We start from the raw sequence: 25,390 nt of genomic DNA on the forward strand, positions 1-25,390 counted from the left end.
TACATTAAAAAATGAAATTGATATTCTGGATTCCCAGGGAATCAAGGCACTTGAGGATCTTGTGGGTTGGTTGATGAGATAGACAGCAAGACCTTAGCAGCATTGGTGTATAGCTTCCATAGCTCCCATAAAATGGCAACACAAGTAGATAGAATGTTAATGAAGGTATATGATATCCTTGTCTTCATCAATCGGGCATTAAAATAAAGGTAAGTCATATTCCAGTTTTATGGGACTTTGGTTAAGCCACATTTGGATAATGTGCAGTTCTAGGTGTGCCATTATAGGAGGGATGTATAGCCTTTGGAAAGGGTGCATAATATGTTTACCAGAAAGCTGCCTGGATTAGAAGGTATTAACTAAAAGGAGAGGTTCAACAAACTTGGATTGTTTTCTCTGGAACGTCAGACATTGAGGGGAGAACTGATGCATATATGTAAAATTATGAGAGGCATAGTTAAGGTAGACAATCGGCACCTTTTTCCCCAGGGTGGAAATGTCAAAGACAATGGGGCATAGCTTTAAGGAGAGAAGAGTGAAGGCAGATAATAATGGCACTAAAGGGGGCTTTTAAATAGACACATAAATATGCAGGAATATGGATCATGTGCAGGCAGAGGAGATTAGTTTAACCTGGTATCATGTTCGGCAAGGACCTGGTAGGATGAAGGGCCTATTCCTGCGCTGTACTGTTCTATATTCTATGTCCATGGTCACACATCAAGGTTGTGTGATAACATTTAATTTCTTATTTTCTTTCTAATTCTGAAAGTATAATAGAGAAAGCTAAAGGTAGGATCCTGTGACTGAGAGCAACTATTACATTACAAAATCTGTTGATACTCTAAGTACACATATGATTTGCAATGATGGATTTTGGGGCACTGGACGCATCAAAGGAGAAAAGTGCACGAAAATGAACTAAATGTTGAAGTTCTTACTGAGTGCCAAAACTTATGACCTATCTGTGCACTTGTTATGTTGTTATTTTTAAAGGTTGAAGGTTAATAACTTTATCACAACAGCCTTGTTTAGGAATCCATCAAATTATTAAATAAATTGACTTTACCTCAGCCAGAAAGCACTTTCTTCATATTTCTTCTGCTGATAGGTTTCTACTCCAAAGTTGTAACACAGCAGGGACAAATAACCTGTCTAAAAAAAAAGAACCATGCAGAAAATAAAATTAATAAAAATACCAATTTCTTTTCCAGAAGAAATTAGTAGAGCAAATTTTATATTCTTTGTGTCTCACAAGCCAAGAAACATTCACCTAGCCACTTGAACACAATGCTAGTCAGAGTTAAAACAGCAATCTCAAAACTAAAAATAGACTGTTTTCAGTTTGAACAAATATTTGATGGTTGTCAAATACATTAATAGTTCTGTGAATCTATGGTCCTTTGAAGTTTGACAATATTAAGAAATTATATGCAAGGCGATTGATAATGAATTAAATACAGAAATGAATCTCCAAATTTAGTTTAGTTTAGAGATACAACGCGGAAACAGGCCCTTTACCAATTCCTTACCATACCTGTAAGAGTATGAAAACCCAGGATCACAGAGAGACCTTCGGAATAACAGTCACGAGGAGGAATCCTGATTCTGGGACTCAGGAAATAAAGTAAAACCACAAGCCTGTCTGAGACTGATCATCTTACACTTGGATAGGTAGAATGTTCGCCAAGATGCAAGTAATTTTATGTTATTTTTACAATTAAGCATTTAGTTAAAGCAGTTATTCAAACGGTTGGAGGTCTGTGATTAGTGGAGTTCCACAGGAATCTGTGCTGGAATCTATATTGTCTGTGCTATAATTAAGATTTTTACATAAATATGAATGGGTTAGTTAGCAAGTTTACAGAAACACCAAATTAGCGCAGTTGTAGACATTGAGGAAAGTTGTCAAAGTATATAGATCAGATATAGTTATAGAAATGGAAGGAGAAAAGGCAGATGGAGTTTAATCCGAGCAAGTGTGAAGTATTGCAATTTGGGAGCTCAAATGCAAGGAGAAAGGATACAGTTAAAGGTATGATCTTTAACAGCATAGATGTACTAAGGGATCTTGGGGTCCAAGTTCATACCACCCGGAAAGTGGCAACACAAGTTGACCGAGTGGTAAGAAGGGGAGGTGGGACAAACTAGATTTTATTGTTTTCTGGAATGTCGGAGGATGAGATGAGATGATAGAAGTATATAACATTTGAGATGCATTTAGAGAGCATAGATAGTCACAACGATTTTCCTAGAGTGGAAATGTTGAGGGTTAGATGGCATAACTTTAAGATGAAAGGGGCAAAGTTTAAAGGAGATGTTTGGGGCAAGTTTTTGTATACATAGTGTACAGTGGTAGTGGAGGTAGTGGAGTGTGGTAGTGGAGGCAGATATGATATTAGCATTTCAAAGGCATTTATGTAGAAACATGGATATGCAGGTGATGGAGAGATATGGATCGTGTGCAGATAGAGGAAATTAGGTTAACTTGGCATCATGTTCAGCAAAGACATTGTGTGCCAAAGAGCCTGTTCCTGTGCTGCACAGTTCTGTTCCAAGTATTCTTTTCACCAATTGATAGTAGTGTGACTCTAAGTGTGAATTTGGTACAACAACTTTTCTCTATGGCAGCTTCCTAGATCTTTTGGAAGTAACATGTCCGATTTATTTCTAACTGCTAACTTATAATAACTGGCATTGGTATATTATTGTCACATATATCGATATACAGTGAAAAGCTTTGGTTCTATCCAGTCAAATCTTACTATACACAAGTACAATCAAGCTGTATACAAGTGCAAAGAGAAAAATACCCGAGTATAGAATATAGTGTTACAATTATGGAGAAAGTGCAGATACAAATTGCACAAGGGTCAGAATGAAGTAGATTGGGACTACAACCAGAACTTACGGACCGCCCAGTAGGTGACCATCTAGTAGCATGGAAGAAGCCGTTCCTGAATTTGCTGGGGTGACAGTATCTTCTGCCCAACAAGTTTGGGGAGAAGAGAAAATGACCGGGGAACAAATGGTCTTTGATTACATTGACAAACCAAGCTGTGATGCACCCTGATCAGATACTTTCTACCGTGCAACTGTAGTAGTTGGTAAGAGTCATTGGAGACATGCTGAACTTCCTTAGTCTTCTGAGGAAGTGGAGGTATTGCTATGCTTGCTAGGTTGTAGCTTCAATCTGGTCGGGTCAATGTGGTAGCTTCAATGATCAGCCATGATCATATTGAATCGCGGTGCAGGCTCGAAGGGCCGAATGGCCTACTCCTGCACCTAATTTCTATGTTTCTATGTGGTTACGCCTAGGAACTTGAAGCTCTCAACAATCTTCGCTTTGGCACCATTGATGCTGACTGGGGTGCATATACCATCTCCTTTCATGGTCAATAACTACCTCCTTTGTCTTGCTGATATTGAGGGGGAGCGTGTTATCTTGATGCCATGTTGCTAAATTATCTATCTTCTTCCTGTACTCATTTTGCTGGATATATATTGCGATTATTTTTTTTCCCTTTTTCCTTCCGCCCACAATATGTAAAATAATATGTGATTCTGTTTGTAGTTTGTTTGTCTTTTTGCACAAAGTCCGCGAGCATTGCCACTTTTCATTTCACTGCACATCTCGTATGTGTATGTGACGAATAAACTTGACGACTTGATTTATAAATGTGTGTGCAAACTAAATGCTTAATACTTTCAGAAGAAGCCCTGTGTATTACACCATATAGAAAATGCATGCCTTTTGTGGGGTGTTTCCCAACATGCACGAAGATGACAAAATATATATACTATTACTAAAACCCTCATCTTGACCACTTCGGTCTGCGTTGTAATTACATTTGCGCAAAAACAATCCCCCGTAGCGCTACGATTTTTCACCACCTTACTCACCATTCTGCTCTGCTGCAAGTCAAATAAGTTTTGTTCCGATCGATCAAATAGTACAAAAGTTATGAATGTTTAAAAATTGGAAAAAACTCCCCTTCCGGAACCCGATGTCAATATCGCGGCGAGGAGAATAAAAAGCTGAAGGGGCGCAGTGTGCAGAGTAGCCCATGCAGAGTAGACCATGCAGAGTGTGCAATGCAGACCGTGCAGTGTGCAGCCCGCGGGGGAGTGCACAGTCCGCGGGGAGTGAGCAGCCTGCGGACAGCTTCTGCGGCGACCAACACAACCAGCTGAGTTAAACCGGAAGATGCTGCGTGAGGCCGAAAGTGCGGTGTGAGCGCAGTGCGAGCTGCTTCTGCTGCGACCACCGATGCCCCTTTCCCCACACCCCCCCTTCCCCCACACCTCCCTCCCCCCCCCACCTCCCCTCCCCCACATCCCCCTCCCCCACACACACCCCCCTCCCTCACACACACCCCCCCTCCCTCACACACCCCCTCCCCCACACACACCCCTCCCCCACACACACCCCTCCCCCACACCTCCCCTCCCCTGAGTGGGGGAATATTGCGTTGGGGAATGGGTTGTGTTGGGGGGACCAGGCCTCCTGTGTGACCGGGACCCAACCGGTCCCACTTAGTCTAGTATCACAATTATAAGATGAAAACTGTATGTATGTTTTCTTTGAGGTATAAAAAAAAAAGAACAGTCAGCAAGTCAGGCACTATCTGTGGAAAAATAAACTAAAATAACATTTCTGGCCAAAGGCCCTTGATCAGGTAGGCTTTGTTTTGTGTTATACTGATGACTCAACTTTGAATCAAATCCAACACCCCACGGATTAGTAGTACTCTATGCAAAATCCACAGAATATACGATTTCAATCATGCCACAATTTGCATTTTACAGTGATCATAATTAGTGTATAAATATAAAATACGCTAGCAAACCTCTTTGGGCATTCTGAGCAGCATATCTTTGCAGCGCTGGATGCAATTCACTGCATTCTTATGATCGCACTGAATCACAGCCTAACAACAGAGGGAAAAGTCAATAGAACCTATAAATTAAAACAGAATATTGACTCCCATGAAACCACAAGATACTTCCTCCTTCAGCAAAAATCACCCAAAGCTAAATTAACCAGTGAGCTGGGAAGATCCGCAAATCTGAATTATGGATTACAATTTGTTAAATGTAACATTCTTGCTGAAGCAACAGAATTGTATTTTTTTTTCACTCTGGGGACAGTATGTTTCTTGGATACTAATTCAGCTCACCCTGTACATTCCATCTATCTTCTCTCTAGTAGTTACAAGGTAATCTATAATGTATGCTAGAAACATAATATTAAGAAGTCTAGCACATGATTTGAATTTCATGCATACATAATTCATAATTTCTGTTACAATTTTTGTCTTGTTTTATTCCAGACAGCACTCAACTAATAGCTGCTACAAGAAAGACGCAAAATGCTGGAGTAACTCAGCGGGACTGGCAGCATCTCTGGAGAGAAGGAATGGATGACGTTTCGGGTCGAGAGAAGGGTCTCAACCCGAAACGTCATCCATTCCTACTCTGCACAGATGCTGCCTGTCCCGCTGAGTTAATCCAGCATTTTGGGTCTATCTTCGATGTAAACCAGCATCTGCTGTTTTTTCCTACACATAATAGCTGCTATCAACTGGTATGGTAGATTCAAATATGGAAGCTCGTGAAAAGCGATATCTGAAGCTTTTCTCAAGGAGTATTATTAATATATGTGGGGCAACAGCAAGTTTAAATGCATAAGGAAGTTGATTATTGGGCATTTATGTAGCAGTCCATGGGGGATGAAATCTCAGTCAATGCAAGGCCATTTACAAAATTGAGGTTTTGTAAGGCTTTAGATGAAAACAGTGTAACTTGTTTGGCACACTTCTCAAGAATCTACCAATGTTTTCAGTATGCCCTGGTAAATCCACCTGGGAATGACTGTTATAATAAAGTTCCACTGGAAATGGTGACATTTATACAAATTATTAACTCTTATAATCTTAATGTAGTGTCTCAAAATGTCCACATACTGATTCTGCTTGATAGGAATGCACTTTGAAAAGGTCCTTTTCCACATCATTCTTATGAACATTTACATCTGATATCCCATCAGATCCAGCCGTTAGCTTTGCATATAACATCTCCAAACTCTGTGGAGGAAGTGTCGACACAAGGAAAACATATATAAGTTATTAACTTTCTTAGAACAGGTGGAATATAATTTTTAAACAAGAAATTATCGAACTATTTCATCTGCAGCATATATCAAACTTGAAAATGATTTCTGGCAATTTTTCCAACCACTAGACAACAACAAAATTAATCAGCATCAAAACAACAGTCAGGATCAAAAAAATGAAATTTGAAAAGTGAGGCAATAAAGTAATTTGCTTGTCAGCACCAGATTATGGAATTGAAATTTGAAGAGAAATGAAACCTAATCACACCTCCACCTCCCCACATCCCCCCCCCCCCCCTCACCCCCCACTTTAACAAGTGGTCAATAACCGTATCTATAAAGAGCACAGAGTATCCACGACACTCATCATTACGCATCAGGAGCTGTGCAAAGTACCACTTTCAAATTTATATTTTCTGCTAACAAAACATAAATCAGGTCAACAGTTCCCTGTTTGCCAGAACTAAGAGTAAAACACCTTTATTTTTCCAGGTATAATAGCCCGCCTTTTATGGCTCACCATTGACGATCATCAAATTCCCAGGACAGAAAGGTCAGTATAGGAATGGGAAGGGGAGTTAAAATGGTTAGCAAACAGGAGATCCTGTATGCCCTGGCAGACCGAGCACGTGGTCAGTGAATCCTAGTATTGCCTAGACTAACCATAATCATAATAATAATTTATTAGCCAAGTATGGTTTGCAAGATACGAGGTATTTGAATTTGAATTTGATTCCTTTATTGTCATTCAGACCTTTCGGTCTGAACAAAATTACGTTGCCTGCAGTCATACTCAGTAACAATAAATGACAAAACATACAATAAACACAAATTAACATCCACCACAGTGAGTTCACCAAGCACCTCCTCACTGTGATGGAGGCAAAAGTCTTAGTCTCTGTCTCTTCCCTCCTTGTTCTCCCTCTGCGCTGAGGCGATCAATCCAGGCCGAAGATGCTGCTCTCCAGTCCAGCGGACCTCCGTGGTGATGTCGCCGCTGCCGAAAGCCGGAACGCCGTCTCCGCTCCGCTCCGCACCGAGTCGGCCCACCACAGCCTCAGCTCCGAGTCCCGCTGCATCAGCTCCGAGTCCCGCTGCAACAGCTCCGAGCCCCGCTGCAACGCTCCGAGCCCTGCTGCATCAGCTCCGAGTCCCGCTGCATCAGCTCCGAGTCCCGCTGCATCAGCTCCGAGTCCCGCAACCCCAGCCCCGGGCCGCTGCATCAGCTCCGAGTCCCGCTGCAACAGCTCCGGGCCGCTGCCTCAGCTCCACGTCCCGCTGCATCAGCTCCGAGTCCCGCAGCCTCAGCCCCGGGCCGCTGCATCAGCTCCGAGTCCCGCAGCCTCAGCCCCGGGCTGCTGCATCAGCTCCGAGTCCCGCAGTCTCAGCTCCGGGCCGCTGCCGAAAGCTGGAACGCTGCATCAGCGAGTCGGGCCACCGCTGCCTCGGCCCCGAAGTCGGCCAGCCTCGCGTTGGTAAGTCCTGGCTGGCTCTGCCTCCGGAGCCTCAAGGTCGGTCGCAGGTTGGAGACCGCCAGCTCCGCCATTAGGCCTCAGCGCAGACGGAGGCAGAGAAGGGGGATACGACAAGAGAAAGTCGCATTCCCCCGAAGGAAGAGACAAAAAAACATGTTTCACCACCCCCCCCCCCCCATAACACAACCCAACAAACTAAAACGTAGCCAAAACAAGACAAAAAAAACAACAAAAAAAAGTAAAGACAGACGGACTGCAGGCGAGCCGCAGCTGTTAACAGCGCCGCCACTTCCGGAATCAATTTGATTTGCCATACCAGTCTTACAGCCATCTAGGCTGGAGACCAGTGTAAAGGAAGCCACATCAGAAGCACTGAATGCAGTAGATGGGGTCGAAGTGGTACATGTGAACCTCGGTATCACCTGGAAGGGCTGCTGGGATCCTTGGTTAGATGTGAGAGATGGGGTAGAGGTGTCTCCTTTACATCTCGGTGAGGCCAAGCATAGACTAGGGAACTATTTTGTCAAATACTTGCACTCCAGGAGTAGCAACCAACACCCTAAAAAATATTCTGACCAAAACCATTCAAATTTTCCTGCTATCCCCCACCCATCATTACGACCTAATTACCCTGCTTTAGTTTGTAGGGTTGTAGTCACCCCCAATCCTGAAACCTTGCATGCCAATTTGGTCATTATTTCCACAGCAAAAACACATAGCAGGCCATAACCTCTGTTGCTTCCATAACAGTTAAACTCCCATTGCTTTGAATCCCCAAATCAAACCATAACTCTCCCACTCTTGGAAATCCCGCTGTACATTGCATCTAACATATAGGTAACCTAGCTTTGAAATCTCTTTACCAAACTCAAAGTGAATTGAAAGTTAAAAAACAAAACCAAGTTATTACATAAGTTTGATGAAAAGAAACAAACAATAAGTACAACCTTGTTATTTCAAGTTAATATTCTGTTATTTAAAAATAAACCACAAATTTATGTTTTGAGCACATATTATTAATTGAATGGCTATTGTAGGTAAATCAAGGAATGCAATTAAAGTTAGTAAACAAATATATAAAAGTAAAATACTGTCACAGCCAAGTCCAGAAATTCATTTGCCAGCAGTGGCTTCGTACAGTCAAGCCAGCTTCGTCCGGTTTTTGTAAACATCTGGAATAGAAAGTAAGAATCATTATTAATGTTATACATTCATAAATTAAATGGACTTCTATTGAATCATTTATGAATGCATGAGCGCTGTTTTAAAAAATGTTAAAGGCCATCTGGTGCAAAAAGACTAAAAGACTTCAGATTCTAAAATGGCATCTGAAACCTTTAAGTGTACTGGGGTTCTAGCTAGTCAGGGCCTTTGGATGACAGCCAAAATTACTAATTGTAAAGGGAGGGAATAATATATTCAAATTAGGGTCCCAAGCAATGTTTTTCAATTCATCATGGCATCATTTTGACGGCTTCACTTCATAAGTTCATAAATTCTATGTATAGAATTAGGCCATTCGGCCCATCAAGTCCACCCACCATTCAATCATGACTGATCTATTTTTCCCTCTGAACCCCATTCTCCTGCCTTCTCCCCATAACCCCTGACATCCTTACTAATCAAGAATTTGTCAATCTCGGTTTAAAAAAATATCCATTGACTTGGCCTCGTTGTGGAATTCATTGTGGCAATGAATTCCACGGCTGAGACAAATATTCTGGTGAATGAAATAGCCAAGGTGGCAGATGAATAAGATTTAAGTTAAATAAGATTGCAGCAAGAGCAAATTTCAAAAGGTTAAATGGAATGGAGAAAGTCGCCGGGTGTAGCTGTTTAAATAAATATGGAGTGTCACACGAGGGTACAGAACAGATACCGATACTGTACACAGTAAAACAATCCGAGTAGGGAGAAATCATGTCAAATTTAAAGTTTCTTTACCTCTGAATCATGGAAACACTCATAATTAAATAAATTAATTAGCAGCACAAATGAAAAAATGGATATAACCCAACGACTGTTATAAAAGAGGTTGCAAGCTAGGAATTGAATATTCCAGTAATTGACTATTCAGGAAAATAGGAAAATTGAAAAGACAGAAGTGATAGCTCAGATAATAATAGCTGTTGGAACAGTATTAAGAATGAATCTTGCCTCAGTAGAATAGGAGGTAGAATTAGTTTGGATGGAGATAAATAAGAAGGTACAATCATATTTGTGGGTGTAACATGGTGGCCCCTTTACTATTGGTCAAAGTATCAACTACAAAATGGTGAGTGACTTTAATCTTTCCAATGCACTAAAACAGCTATAGATTGTTTTTTCAGTTTACTGATGATGGTAGAAGTGTAACCTCACATCTCCAGTGACCCAGGTTTAATCCTACCACTTTGTGGCATTTGTACATTCTCCCTGTGACTGCATCGGTTTGTCCTGGGTGCTCAGGTTCTCATCGCAAAGACAACTTAAATTGTCACACTAAATTGGCCCATAGGTGTATAGGTGGGTGATAGAACCTGGGGAAATGTGATGGGATGGTGGAGAATAAGGCGGGATTAGTGTAGGACTAGTGTAAATGGGATCTTCATGGTCACAGCTGAAGGCCCACTTCAGTGCTTTATTACTCTACGACAATGAAACATAGCGAGATTCCAAGTGATCTTGAGAGGGTGGATTCAATTTCTTATGGAAGAATCTAGGAATAAAGGGTCAATTATCATATGCTTCACCCATTTATAACCCTTGTTTTTGTAACCGTTCCCCAAAGGCCAGGTATAGATTAACCTTCAAGACAGATTCTTAATAACCAAGGAAATGAATGATAACCATGTGCAGGTGCTAATGCTGTTGCGATTGCAGTCATGATTTTTTGAATGCTAGGAAGCTACTAAACTAGGGGGGAAATTACAATTAAAATTTAAAAAGAGCAGCAGGGGGACCTGAAGATTGGGATATTTTTTTAGAAACCAGCTAAGGATCACTAAAAAAAACAACTGCAATGAAAAAGTAGAAGGCAATATATGAAAGTACAATAGCAAGAAATATTAAACATATTTATCTTTGAAGTTTCTGAAAATGTGAAAAAGGAATAACAAAAGAGTAAATGATAATCACTTTGTTCCAGAGACTAGGACATTAATATTGGCAACAAAGGGTAGAGATGTTAACCAAGTAATTTGTATGTCTTCCTAATTGAAAAGCATGCCAAAAGAATAAAAAGTAGAAAAGATACTAGTAAAATGAATGGAACTAAAAGTTGATAGGTCCACTGATGGGAGTATCTGGAATTTGCCTTTGTCTCAGGTTATGTGGTCAGCCATTGGATGGCAGTAAGAAGGATGGCATAGAAAACTATTTTTCGGATTAATATTTACTTATGTTGATTCAATTAACAGCCTATGATATGAAACATAACATCAAATGGTAATATAAATTATTTTTATAAAATAAATGTGTATGATATAGATGATAAGCATTTATTTGCAATCACATAGGTTTTCATGTTATCAGATAATGTTCAATTTGCTTAATATACAATTATTTTGTATTCTAGTTGTAATGAAATTAACAGTACTCATAATGTCCACACAAGATACAAAAATGATCAATCTGAAATTACTGCAAAGTTAAACCCATATATTCTACTGTTTAAAAACATATAATAATCTATCAAATACATTTCAACTCACCAGTATTTGTCTTTGCAGTGACACCTCAGTGGGATCAGCACAGCCACTCAAATAGACCAGCTTACAAGCCACATGACGCACTGAAAATTAAAAAGGTACAGAAAATATTGTTAGAAACTGTGCACTAAATATCTGCTGAAGGAACTCAATGGGTCAGGCAGCATCCATGTTACTAAATGGACAGACAACATTTTGGGTCGGGACCATTCTTCAGACTGATCTTCAGACTTCAGAAATACAAAGCATCATCGGTCCAATTACCTCCATGTATACTGCCTGGCCTGAGTTCCTCCAGCATTGCTTTTAGCTCAGAACAATTGCAGTCTCCTGCGTCTCCACTAAGTATAGTGCCCTCCATAATGTTTGGGACAATTGTTTAGTCTCTTTCTCATCTAGCTTTGTAAAAACCTGTGATGAGAGCACAAAGAGTGTGTAAAGCAATATGACCTCATTAAATATGTGTACATGAAAATGTGAGATTGAATTTATTGCGGGGGAGAGATATTTACTTTGGTCGAAAAACAACGTTTTTTTAAATGACATCAATCATAAATTGACGTTAATTAATCACATAAAGAACATAATTATTGAAAGTGTTGTACTTCCGGTGGCGCTGGTGCCAGCAGCCTCCACCTACAGCCCGGTATCTTTTTGTTTTTTTGTTTATTTAGTTATGTAAAAGTGTGTTTTTTTGTGTTTTTTTGGTGTTTTTAATGTGGGGGAAGAGGGCACGGTGCGGGGGATACCGTCCTTCAGCCGCTTCCTGGTGAGGACGCGACTATTATTTGAGTCGCGTCCTCGCCCCCCCCCCTCCCCCCACAGCGGCCTACCTACCTGGATTGGCGCGGCCTTTCCTGCCGGGATTGACTGGAGCTCCAGCAGCGGCAGGACAGCGCTGAAACATCGTGGGGCTGGCGATGCCTTACCGGGGGTCGCCGTCTGGAGCCTGGAGTGCTGGACCTGCTGCACCAACATCCTGGAGCTGCGGTTTGCGGAGCTCCCAACGCGGGCGGCGCTGATGGACAGCGCGGGGTCCTGCGACTCTGTCCGGCTCGGCCTGCGGACTCAGGAGCTGCAGACTCTGGCAGCGGGAGGCGGCTGATCAGGAGGTCCGGGCTGCTGAGGAGGAGGATGCTCATCGTTGGGGTTCGGCGTCGGCGTTCCACCAGCCCGGCGTGAGGGCCTGAACATCGGGCCACTCGGGGAGGCGACTGCGGGTGCTCGGAAGGCCCCGACCACGGATGAACACGGAAGGGAGGCTGGCTGGACTATGGTGCCTTCCTCACCTTGGTGCCATTTATGTTATGTTGTGTCGTGGACTTTCTGTGTTTGTGCTTTTTTTTAATTCAATTTCAATTTTATTTTTAATATGTTTTATTATTTATTTATTATTTATTTATTTTTTTTTTTGATTTTTTTTTTATGATACTGACTGTAAGGGAAATTCATTTCGTTGTCTCAAATTGAAACAATGACAATAAATTTGATTACAATACAATACAATACGAAATGGCCTTCAGGAGCAGCATGTGCAAGAAAAGCAACACAGCTCATTAAGGAGGCAGATGCAGGTCCTAAAGGGCCATTCTTTGGAAAGAGAACCAAAAATGTCACACACACGTTACCAAATGGCATCACATAAAGTAATACATTAAAAAATGATTGTAAGAGATTAATCTTATTCATTGCTATTTTCCTACCTACAGAACTATAATGCGTCTGCTAAGGATATGAACATTCTAGCTTTTACAGTATATATTTACAGTATATATACAGTACAAAAGAATATACCTGTAATGCTTTCAGAATTACAGGACATGTATTTCACAATTATTCCACATTTTTGGTCACACACAAGTGACTAAGAATGGGCCTAAATCATCATACATCACAGAGATCTATATCACATATGCGTCATCTTCATGTTGATTCAAAAAAGGGTTTCTGCAAAGACTAGCTTAGAAGAGGGAGAAGGCCAGCTAGTCACAGGTCACAGTATGCCAACAGTAAAAGAAAAATAAATATGCAGCAATGGAAAAATATACTTACATTTTGTTCTTTGTTCATCATTAATTGAAGATTCCAGTCTTTTAGTTACTGCCCAGTTCCACAGATTAATGGCACACTCTTCCATCTTTAGTCGAAGAAAACATTTTTTGACTTCTCTATCAGAACATGCATTTTGATTATTCATTATGAAAATTTAGCTGATAATTGTAGTGGAACCGAGCAGCACAAATTATACAAAATAGCCAATAATTTATTATTCTCAAAGAACTTTGCAAAATCAGCAAATGAACAACATAATATTGACATCGAATAGGAACAACATATTTAGCCCATCAATCCTGCACTGACCACGAGGCCAATCTAAGCTAACCCCATCTGCCTGCACATGGTTTGTACCCCTCTATTCCATGCTCGATAATGTGTCTCTCTAAATGCCTTTTAGACATTGCTATTGTTTCTGCTTCTACCACCTACCTTGGAAACTACTGCTGTGTTAAACTTGCCCTGCAAATCTCATTTGAACTTCTCCCCTCTCACCTTAAACCAATGCCCTCCTGTATTTAACATTTCCATCCTGGGGAAAAAAAAATATCACCCCAATTTATGCATCTCACAATTTTATATAACTCTATCAGGTCATCACTCAGCCTTCAATGCTCCGGAAAAAACAATCCACATTTTTCCAACTTCTTTTAAACTAATTAAACTTTTCATTAAAATAATATGTTACAAACATCTGAGCACCTACAACTGCAAAAAAACACTGGTCATAGACTGGTCAAGGGTAGGGGGATCAAGAGCTAGATTTAATAGGAACCCGAGAGGCAACGTTTTCCACACAGGAAGTGGTATCTATATAGAACAAGATGCCAGATAAATGGCTGAGATGGGTACAATAACATTTAAGACATTTGAACAAGTACCTGGATAGGAAAGGTGGAGAGGAATATGGATGAAACGTGGGTAAAAGGGACCACCATAGTTGGTCATCTTGGTCGAGTTGAGCCAAAAGGCCCTTTTCTATATTGTGTTACTGACTCATTAACATGCCATAAATTCTCAATATCCACGTCCTTCCATTTTATAGATGAAGGCTACAACCTATTACAAATTATGTCCAATTCATACCACAATAATATTTCTTTATGTAGACTGTATACAACTGGTTTGTTAGATCTACCACTTCCAAAAATGATCAGGTCAATTTTTCATTTCACTAGACTGGTACTAACTCAATATCATAAACTGAAATAGGAACTAATACCATTTGTGTTGGCAGTGGTGACTATGTAACTGGTACTAATGTTTTATAAACAGGGAATCCGAAAAACAACTGTCTGCATAAATGGTATTAGTCCTGTAGGAGCCATTCATGCTTAGGCTAGTTACTGTTAGCATATTATATTATTTTGTCTCAATATTTCTAGCAGAATTATTTTGAATGCTTGGGGGTGAGCATTTGATAGGTAGATGGGCGTGACATAAATGATAGAGGGACTGACCAGATCAGACCAGCCACGGGATTTGGAGAGAAAATAGTTCTTACCAGATAGTAAGAACGGAAAGCTACAATTTGTCTAAGAATAAAGAGGATCTGGTATCTTCATTTTTTGTTTAGTAAAAATAAAAAATAAAGAAACAATATGCTGGAATTAACGACTGGAAGATCAGTTTTTTCTTGTCTGCATACGATCACTCCCACCATCCGTGTAGTAATGGCAACGGAAAGTTGGACATTGGAAACGTTTGAAATTGCTATTACAAGTCCCCTTTTCAATTTATGATATTGATTTAGTATCAATCTAGTTACCAGCTTTAACTGTAAATTAAATAAATTGCACTAATTTCCTTCCAAAATTATGCCAAATGCTTGATACACATCATCTCCACAAGACAATCAATCAACGTAGGCTTCTGGGCAAAGATATCACGAGTTTTACAAACCTGTGCATCCTTGATTTTGTTAATTTCTACTTCATCCAAAACTGCAACTTTATCAAACAGTGTGTCAATCACTTCGTCTACATTTCTAACTGACTGTTGTTTCAATAGCTCCTCAGCGAACCCTTTAAAAGATAAACAATGAAAGGTTTTCAATTATAATGTGCCTTTCCTTGAAGCACCTCAGAGTATTCCAACTTTACTGCACACACACTGTATTCAATGATATAAGATTGCATTGCATAGATAGCAATAAAATAGCTCCTAAGCTGACAATGTGATAAAGTTGATTTAACCTTTTTTTAAGCTTGATGCTGATTGAGGGATAAATATTGGCCACTATTTCCCTGCACCTTTGCAAAATAGGGCCATCGTATCTTCTTGAGCCAGCAAACATTTTGGTATCAATTTAGGATCTCATCCACAGTATGGCACCTTCAACAGTCCAACATACTTCATATTGCACTGAGGTACCAACATAGTTCCAGTTCCACCCGAAACATCACCTATAAATAGGTATCGAATGACACTGCCTGACCTGCTGAGTTACTCTAGCATTTTGTGTCCTTTTGTGTATTAACCAGTATCTGCAGTTTTTTGTTTCTAACTTTTTGCATTAAAGTTTATAGAAGTGGGACTTGAACCAATAACTATCGAACAAAGGTGACCCTATGACTGAATGTCTGGGATAGACACAAAGTGCTGAAGTAACTCAGCTGGTCAAGCAGCATCTCAGGAGAAAAGGGGATGGGTGACATCTTGAGTCGAAACCCTTCTTCAGACTAAAAGTAGAAGGAGGGGATCTGGAGGTAGGAAAAGGCCAGGACAAATCAGGGCCGGCAACAGATAAACAAGGCAGGGGGGAGCTCATAATGGCATATTGTTGGCTGGTGAAGTGATAAACAAAGCGATATAGGGATGCGAACAGTTTTCAATTGCCTGGATTTTAAGTATTTAAGAAAGTAACAGATGCATTTTATATCAGTTGAATAAAATATGGATGTATTTATTTACTATTTAAATCAAGAATCTGATTACTGCTCAATTCTTGGTCTTCATGACATTTACTTGCATGTTAGCTAAGTATATACACATGGCTTATTGTGAGAAAGGTGGGGGTGAGGGTGGTGAGAAACACAGATTATGGATTATGAAAACAAATAAATTATTTAACAGAACAATAACATTACATCAGTAGGCAGCACAATTTACCAGCCTTTATCGAGCAATGATAATAATGAATGACAACACATTAGGAACAAATTATAATACATCTGCAACGCAATGTAAAAGACCTAACATAGACGTAGAAACAGAAAATAGGTGCAGGAGTCGGCCATTCGGCCCTTCGAGCCAGCACCGCCATTCAATATGATCATGGCTGATCATCCAAAATCAGTACCCCGTTCGGGCTTTTTCCCCATATCCCTTGATTCCCTTCACCCTAAGAACTAAATCTAACTCTCTCTTGAAAACATCCAGTGAATTGGCCTCCACTGCCTTCTGTGGTAGAAAATTCCACAGATTCACAACTCTCTGGGTGAAAAGGTTTTTCCTCATCTCAGTCCTAAATGGCCTACCCCTTATTCATAAACTGTGACCCCTGGTTCTGGACTCCCCCAACATTGGGAACATTTTTCCTGCATCTACCCTGTCGAATCCTCTAAGAATTTTATATGTTTCTATAAGATTCCCTCTCATCCTTCTAAATGTCAGCGAATACAAGCCCAGTCGACCCATTATTTCATCAGTCCCGCCATCCTGGTGAATTAACCTGGTGAACCTTCGCTGCACTCCCTCAATAGCAATAACGTCCTTCCTCATATTAGGAGACCAAAATTGCACACAATACTCCAGGAGCAGTCTCACCTGGGCCCTATACAACTGCAGTAGGACTTCCTTGCTCCTAAACTCAAATGCTCTCGCGATGAAAGCCAACATGCCATTGGCTTTCTTCACTGCCTGCTGTACCTGCATGCTTACTTTCAGTGACTGATGTACAAGCACACCCAGGTGTCATTGTACTTCCCCTTTTCCTAATCTGACACCATTCAGATAATAATCTGCCTTCCTGTTCTTGCCACCAAAATGGATAATCTCACATTTATCCACATTATACTGCATCTGCCCACTCACCCAACCTATCCAAGTCACCCTGCACCCTCCTCGCAGTTCACACTGCCACCCAGCTTTGTGTCATCCGCAAACTCAGAGATGTTACGTTTAATTCCCTCGTCTAAATCGTTAATATATATTGTAAACAACTGGGGTCTCAGCACCCACCCTTGCGGCACCTCACTAGTCACTGCCTGCCCTTCTGAAAAGGACCCATTAATTCCTACTCTTTGCTTCCTGTCTGCCAACCAGTTCTCTATCCATGTCAATGCCCTATCCCCATTACTATGTGCTCTAATTTTGCACACTAATCTCCTGTAAAACAAGCTGAATCCCTGTCAGCCAAATCTATGCCCTCTGTGAAATATAAAGAGTGCTTATTCTTACTGAGTTGCAAACTCAACCACAAACCATCTCCAAAACTTATTAAAAAAAAGAGCAAACCCACTGATTAACAAAGCAATTAAAGGAACTGTTGTGTGTTCCAAATTATCTACCCTCCACAACAAAAATGTTGTGCTCAGGTGCCACTCACAAATTATTCAGATAAAAGAAAATAAAAGGATGCCCAAAACATTATGTACAATAACATGGTGTTTTACCTTGTATCTCTGTGAAGATAAATGTTACATCCATTTCTTTCTAAAACAAAAATATGCATAGTTAACAATATAAAACAATCACACCATTATTTATCTGCTAAATAACAATATTAGAGTGAATTCAATAAACATTCAGCAACTTTAAAATGAAAGAATAAACAATCGCACCTTCTGTCTCATTTCTAATAGATACTTACTTTATTCAGTTTGACCATTTTCAACTTTCAATGAAATTAGACATAAATTGGGGATAAAACACTCCGCTAGTGGAGCCCAGCAGGTCAGGCAGCATCTGTGGAGGCAAAGGGATAATCATGTTTCGGGTGTACTTGACTTCCAGATTACAGTATCTGCAGTATCTTGTGCCTTCATAAACTGGGGGTATCCTGTGGTTCACAGGATGTAAACAGAAGTTTCATTAACTGACGGATCAGAAAATCCATAGTTATTTGAAGTACAGTTTCTTATGTCATCTCCAATTCCTTTGCCAATTGCTTGAATAAAAACAGAAAAAGCTGGAAACACTCAACATGTCAGATAGCATCTCAGGCAAAGAAACATAATTAATATTTCAAGTCTAAAACACTTTATCAGAACTGTGAAAGGAGGAAAACTAGTGGGAAGGGTTGGACAGGACAAAGGGAATATATCTGACAGTGAGGCCAGGATTGGGGTAATGCTAAATTGAAGAAGTTAAATCTCACATCTGTGTTCACTGGTGGCCCAAATGCACTTAAAACATTTTATCTTTATTTACATAAATTTAAAAAGCACAGGAATTTAAACATTGCCTTCAGTGCCCTTCTTAACTGCTCTACTCTAAAAAGCAATCACATTTTATTTGGCAGTTTTTAATGAGTCGAGTCGTAAACAAGTCAAGATACAACACATATTTATTAAAGTCCACTTACAACATTGGTCTGCAGGACATTACAGTAACTAGCAACTACTCAGACTGACTTACGTAAGCAAGCTCTTCGTAATATAAATCGCATATTAGGCGGTGCAACTACTAACAAGCACGACAATTGGTTAATAGGAAATAACCAATTTACGTCTTTCCTTGTAGAAACAAAATAAAGCATAGATACGTGGAAACATAGTGGCTAAACAATACAGTAGCCGAAACGTTAATAACGCATATGGGGAAGTATAAATGGTTACACAAAATCCCCGTATCTAATGGGTGACCCGTCCAGCATATGTGCGATACAAATCCGCATCACCTCCTTTCACCGAAGTGACTGGGGAGGGGACGAGAGATATGACCGGGGCGGCACCAGAGACCCTGCGGGTAGAGGTGGTGAAATAGGCGAGCTGGATGCTGAACGCCATGGAGAGGCCGCGGGGGACACAGTCTCTGGTAGTGGAGCAGCCAGCCCAGAAGTGAGTGGGTACACAAAACGCGAGACCTCTGGATACGGAGTCGCAGGACGCGGTTCCATCACAGGAAGATGTTGACAATTGCGTCTGTAAATGGCCCCTTTCGCACTAACCAGGTAGGAGCGCGGTTCTTTGGCAGGGCTGTGGATGTGACCCTGACGGCCATAGCCCTTGTTGGTCTGGAGGCAAACTACCTGTCCACTGGAGGTTTAAGTAGCTAACTGAACATATCCAAAAAAACGTTTTTGTGCATCGCGCTTGAATTGTAGTTGTTTCTGGACTGCGGGCGGAGAACGGACCTGTGGCTGCAGAAGTTGCTGGGGGTACAGGCAGGGCAGCACGGGTTTGACGAGACATCAGTCGTTGGGCTGGGGAACCCAGTATGGGATCCCTGGCAATGTTCCTTAAATTGAGCAGGTCCAGGAAGACCAGGGGAACCGTGCAGAGAAATGACGTTGCAACTTCTGGATAACTGCTTCAGATGTGATGGTTTGGAGTAGATCAATGTCAAACCAGCCCGAATAATAGTCGACAAGAACCAGATAGTGTTTCCCATGCCCTTCGTATATGTCGGTGGGTACCGTGGACCACGGTAGAGGAGGAACCGGGTGCGGCAGTAAGGGCTGCTTCTGCTGGTGTGGCTTCAGGCTTTTGCAGATGGCGCAGACTTCAGTTTTGTCACGTATGTACTTGGTCATACCAAACCAGTAAAACATGCTCTGTGCCCGTTGTGGGGTTACCTCCACACCGGGGTGGCCCCTGTGGACGGCGTCAAGGTACTTGTCCCGGATGACTGCGGACAGCAATTGTAAAGTCTCGTCAGCAGCCGTGTGCTCTGCCAGTGTGCATAGGCAATCAGTAGGAACATACGATACCTTAATTACTGAGAACTGGTCCTGTTCAGAGGGCTGTTGTTCGCTAGTTTTGCGTGGGGCCCTTGATAGAGGTGTCAACTATGTGCATGTCCTTTCCTTTTTTGCAGACAATATTGAAATCAAAACACTGCAGCTGCATCATCATCCTTTTTTTTTAAGATACAACACATATTTATTAAAGGTAGACAAAAATGCAGGAGAAACTCAGCGGGTGCAGCAGCATCTATGGAGCAAAAGAAATAGGCAATGTTTCGGGACAAAACTCTTCTTCAGACTGATGTGCGGCGGGGGGGGGGAGGAAGAAGAAAGGAAGATGAGAAGCTAGAGGGCTGAGGGAGAGCTGAGAAGGGGAGGAGACAGTTGGGACTACCTGAAATTAGAGAAGTCAATGTTCATGCCGCTGGGGTACAAACATACTTCGCTTGGGCACAAACATACTTCGCTTGGGCTGTTTGTACTACATCACACGTCCGACTAGTCTGGGTTGCACCTGCACCAATAGTTATCATGGCAGACACAAGGTCAGCATTCAATAAAAGAGTGAATTCATGGAAAGCAACCAGCCCAGTTGCTAACTATTTACACTCCTCTTCCTATAGGGGGGTTGCACGCAAGGTCACCAGGTCAAAGGGCTTGATGCACAGAGCCGCTCAATCCATCTGGAGGACATCCGTAACTTCCGGTATATGTTATTAATGCAAGAAACGTGTACTTTCCTACCTGTTAAAAAATGCCAAAATGTTGAATTTTTGCATTGTAAAAAATTGTGGAAGTCGGGGAAAGCGTGAGAGACATGTACCCAACTTCAGAATTCCAAACGTGAAGCGAAATGAAGGTAAAGAGAAGCAAGAGCTGAAGGGACAACAGCAACTAAAGTGCTTGGCGAACATTGGCCGTGCAGATATCGGAATTGAAAATATTGGGAATTATCGCATTTGCTCACTGCATTTTATCAACAGTAAGGCATTATATGTGGTTTTTCTTGATTCCTTTGATATCTAAAAAGTCTCAGAAGTGAAAAATCTGGCTGTAAATTTTGTTTCAGAGGCGTTTTCTTTTAGTATGTAAAAACCCACTTGAGAACTATGGGCGATTTTAAAATTTTACAGCCAGATTTATCACTTCTGAAACTTTTTAGATGTCAAAGGAATCAAGAAAAAGCACAAATAATGCCTTAGTTGATGAAATGCAGTGAGCAAACAGCCAATGTTCGCCAAGCACTTTGGCTGTTGTTGGCCCTTCAGCTCTCGCTTCTATCTACCGTAATTTCTCCTCACTTTTGGAATTCTGAAGTAGGCTAAATGTCTCTCACGCTTATCCCAATTTCCATAATTATTTACAGCGCTAAAATTGACAATTTCGGCAGGTTTTAACTGGCCCGCTACGCTGGAAACAATGGGAAGTGCTTACCTGCGGTTCATCGCGTGTACTCCATTTGGCGTAGCGTAGCAACAGTACGGATCATGGGTCGTGACCCGACTGCCATGCAACCTCCCTATACTGACACCACCACTGGACCACCTCCATTGCCAAAGCGAGGCCATATGAAAATTGGGGGATCAGCACTATTCAGCTTGGGAAGCTTATAACCCAACTGAGACACAATTGCTGGAGTAACTCAGCAGGACAGGCAGCATCTCTGGAGAGAAGGAATAGGTGACATTTTGGGTTGAGACCCTTCTTCAGACTCGGTCTCCACCCGAAACACCATTCTGTCACTCCAGAGATGTTGTCTGTCCCACTCCAGCATTTTGTGTCTATCGTCAGTGCAAACCATCATCTGAAGAACCCGTCTGAAGAAGGGTTTCGGCCCGAAACGTTGCCTATTTCCTTCGTTCCATAGATGCTGCTGCACCCGCTGAGTTTCTCCAGCTTTTCTGTGTAACCTTCGATTCTCCAGCATCTGCAGTTCCCTCTTAAACATCTGAAGTTCCTTCTTACTTATAAACCCAATGGCATGAATGTTGAATTCTCCAATTTTAGGTAACAACCCAACCCTCAATCTCCCCCTTTCTTCCCCCACGGTTCCCTGTGCCTCACAGACACACAGCAATTTCCCCCCAATATCTTGCTTCCCTCTCCCCTTTGGGTGCAAGGAAGGCTCGCCAGTTTGATTCCTGGAAACCCAAGTTTGTCTTGTAAGGCGTGATTAAGCATACCTATGTGTCTCGAATTTGGAAGAATGAGTTGCAAACTCAATGAAACACAGAATTCTGACAGGGTTTGACAGGAAAAATGCAGAGTTAAAGTTAATTCCGCTACGGTATCTAGAATGAAGTGGTTAGCCATTCAGGCAGAAGTGAAAAAAAAGGTTGGTGAAACTTGGGAATTTTCAACCCAAGATAACTGTGGTTGCCAATTACTGAATAAATATATCAAGGCAGATATTATAGGAATTAAGCGATATGAGGGTTAGTGTAACAAAAAGGTACAGAGATAAAAGGTCTGCGAATCTTGTGTATAAATGTGTTGCTTATTTAATGCATTAGCTAACTTCTAGTATTTGAAAGGAGGACTGAGTACACCAATGCATAAAGTGACTGACACGCTTACAAACAAAATGTAGAGTTTCCCCTTACCCAAAGTGTTCAAACGTGAAACGACTAACAAGCTCCAAGAGAATACTTTGCAAGTGTGGGAATATTTTTTTGGTAAAAAAACAGAATGTCGTTGAAGGACGACGTCTGTAAAGCGCCGCTGTTAATAACGTGTGTGGAGGGAGAGATGTCCGCCCCGCCCGGCGCCAACCCCGACAAACACGTCTCTCTCGCACCGCGCGAGCGCACGTCTTCGCGCCTTCCAGCACGGAACCCTTCGTGCGCGCGCACACCCGCGGCAGCGCCTCGCAGCCCGGCCGACGTCATCACGCAGCAGGTCGAAACAACCAAAGATCTTACAGCAGAGGTACACAAAAATGCTGGAGAAACTCAGCGGGTGCAGCAGCATCTATGGAGCGAAGGAACGGGTGACGTTTCGGGTCGAGACCCTTCTTCAGACTGGTTAGGGGAAAGGGAAACGAGAGATATAAACGATGATGTAGAGAGAGATATAGAACAAATTAACGAAAGGCATGCAAAAAATTATATATTTCATTGACTAGAGCTATGTCAAGAGTCAATTTAATTGTCATTTGAACCCCTTGAGGTCCAAACGAAATGCCGTTTCTGCAGCCATACATTACAAACAAATAGACCCCAGACACAGCATAATTTACATTTTACATAAACATCCATCACATAGCTGTGATGGAAGGCCAAAAAAACTTATGGAAGGGTAAGGTGTGAAAACGACAGCTCAAAGCAGAAGTCTGAAGAAGGGTTTCGGCCCGAAACGTTACCTATTTCCTTCGCTCCATAGATGCACCTGCTGAGTTTCTCCAGCATTTTTGTGTACCTTCGATTTTCCAGCATCTGCAGTTCCTTCTTGAGCTCTAAGCAGCAGTCGCTCAAGGAAATTTAGATTGGATTTCGGCCCGAAACATTGCCAATTTCCTTCGCTCCATAGATGCTGCTGCACCCGCTGAGTTTCTCCAGCTTTTGTGTGTACCTTAGAATATTTCATTGTTGGCTGAGGTCGCCAGACGCTGGCAGTCACTCACCAAAGGAAACGTACGTCTGACGCAAAGGTGCACAACTTATTTCATACCTCAGACGGATGTTCACAATTATGTAATTACTTGTGGCATCGAGTTTAACTTGAAATTGCAGCCATTTTAAACGGAATGGCTGTATTTATTGGAGAAGCCAAGATCAAGTAGTTTTGAAAAATAAACCCTAGATTTGCTTTTATAATTGTGGAGATATTAAAACTGACCATTACAGAGATAACAAGTAATCACTCCCCGCATCACACGTGGTGGAAATCAGGAAGCTGATGCTCAGTGGAGACATACGGTAACACCCAAGCACCAAGCACCCAAAAAAAACAAAGTTCTGGAGTAACTTAACAGGTCAGGCAAGGGATGGACAGACGACATTTGTGGTCAGATTCTACTTCAAACTGAAAGAGAAGAGGGGAGAGTGTTGTAAGAAAACAGTGAGAGGCAGAATGAGGCAAGACACACCCTTTCTCCTCACGTTTCTCCCAGAGTGCCATCTGCAATAAATAAGGAGCCAGGCGCAGTAGTGGGCAGCACCTGAAGAAGCAAAGAAATGATTAACTTTTCTGGTTAAGACCCTATATCAAGAGTGAAAGTGTAAAAGGAAAATTGTCAATATTGTACGGGCGACCCCCACATCAAGGTCTTTCAGGTTACTGTAATTCACCCTTAGAGAATTCACAAATCACTACCCAAAATGTTGATGAAATAAAGTTAGTTCTTCCATAATTTATTTAGTTATTTCACATAAACCTTTTTTCAACTTGCATTTCACAGTTGTGCTGATGACACGGGGTTCAAGTTAGAAACAATTGAAAGTAACCCCACATAATGTGGGGGTCAGCTGTATATTAAAGAGAGGAAAGGTGAGGCAGAGGATGATGGGTGGAACCAAATATGTTTGGGATGATGAACGGGTGCAAATATTTGGGGAAGATATGAAGTGAACTGAGAGAAAAGCAATGCAGGTGGTTATATTGGTTGGGCCCCAGTGGCGCAGCAGTAGAATTACTTCCTTACAGCACCAGAGACCCACGTTCGATACTGACTACAGGTGCTGATGTACCTTTGTACTTTCTCTCTGTGATCATGTGGGTTTCTTCCAATATTCAAAAGATGTGCAGGTTTATTGACTTCTGTAATTTGTTCCTAGTGTGTCAGACCCAAATAGAAACATAGAAAATAGGTGCAGGTGGCCATTCGGCCCTTCAAGCCTACACCGCCATTCATTGTGATCATGGCTGATCGTCCCCAATCAATAACCTATGCCTGCCTTCTCCCCATATCCCTTGATAGACAAATTCCAAATTTGAAGGCAAATTCCATGAGCCCATAGAGCTCTATCTAACACTCTTAAATCCATCCAGTGATTTGGCCTCCACTGCCCTCTGTGGTATGGATGATCGTTGGTCCGTGTGGACCAAAAGGCCTATTTCCAACTGCATCTCTAAACTACAAAAAACGAAACTATGTGCGTGACAGGCAAGAGTACCCACATTTAATTGCCATAATGCATTGGGACCAGCTCAAAGAAATTCTTCTTTGCTGCAGCTTTACCGGCACATTAAATCCAACAATACATAT

At 41.6% G+C, this 25,390-nt stretch overlaps 1 protein-coding gene across 1 annotated transcript in view; it reads right to left on the minus strand.

Annotated features, from left to right (window-relative positions):
- The window catches only part of tex11 (testis expressed 11), an 86,159-nt gene extending 62,927 nt beyond the window's left edge, over positions 1-23,232 (minus strand). The window contains exons 1-10 of the mRNA XM_055644193.1: positions 22,788-23,232; positions 18,148-18,242; positions 17,951-17,990; positions 15,237-15,358; positions 13,332-13,416; positions 11,283-11,362; positions 8,682-8,762; positions 5,967-6,086; positions 4,851-4,931; positions 1,070-1,155 (exon numbers count right to left, since the gene is read on the minus strand). Coding sequence (XP_055500168.1) covers positions 1,070-1,155; positions 4,851-4,931; positions 5,967-6,086; positions 8,682-8,762; positions 11,283-11,362; positions 13,332-13,416; positions 15,237-15,358; positions 17,951-17,990; positions 18,148-18,165 — 713 coding nt within the window. The 5' untranslated portion in view covers positions 18,166-18,242; positions 22,788-23,232. The remainder of the gene's footprint in view (positions 1-1,069; positions 1,156-4,850; positions 4,932-5,966; positions 6,087-8,681; positions 8,763-11,282; positions 11,363-13,331; positions 13,417-15,236; positions 15,359-17,950; positions 17,991-18,147; positions 18,243-22,787) is intronic.
- Positions 23,233-25,390: the final 2,158 nt, after the last annotated feature.

The sequence above is a fragment of the Leucoraja erinacea genome, chromosome 12 (genome assembly GCF_028641065.1).
Source record: "Leucoraja erinacea ecotype New England chromosome 12, Leri_hhj_1, whole genome shotgun sequence".
NCBI lineage: Eukaryota > Metazoa > Chordata > Chondrichthyes > Rajiformes > Rajidae > Leucoraja > Leucoraja erinaceus.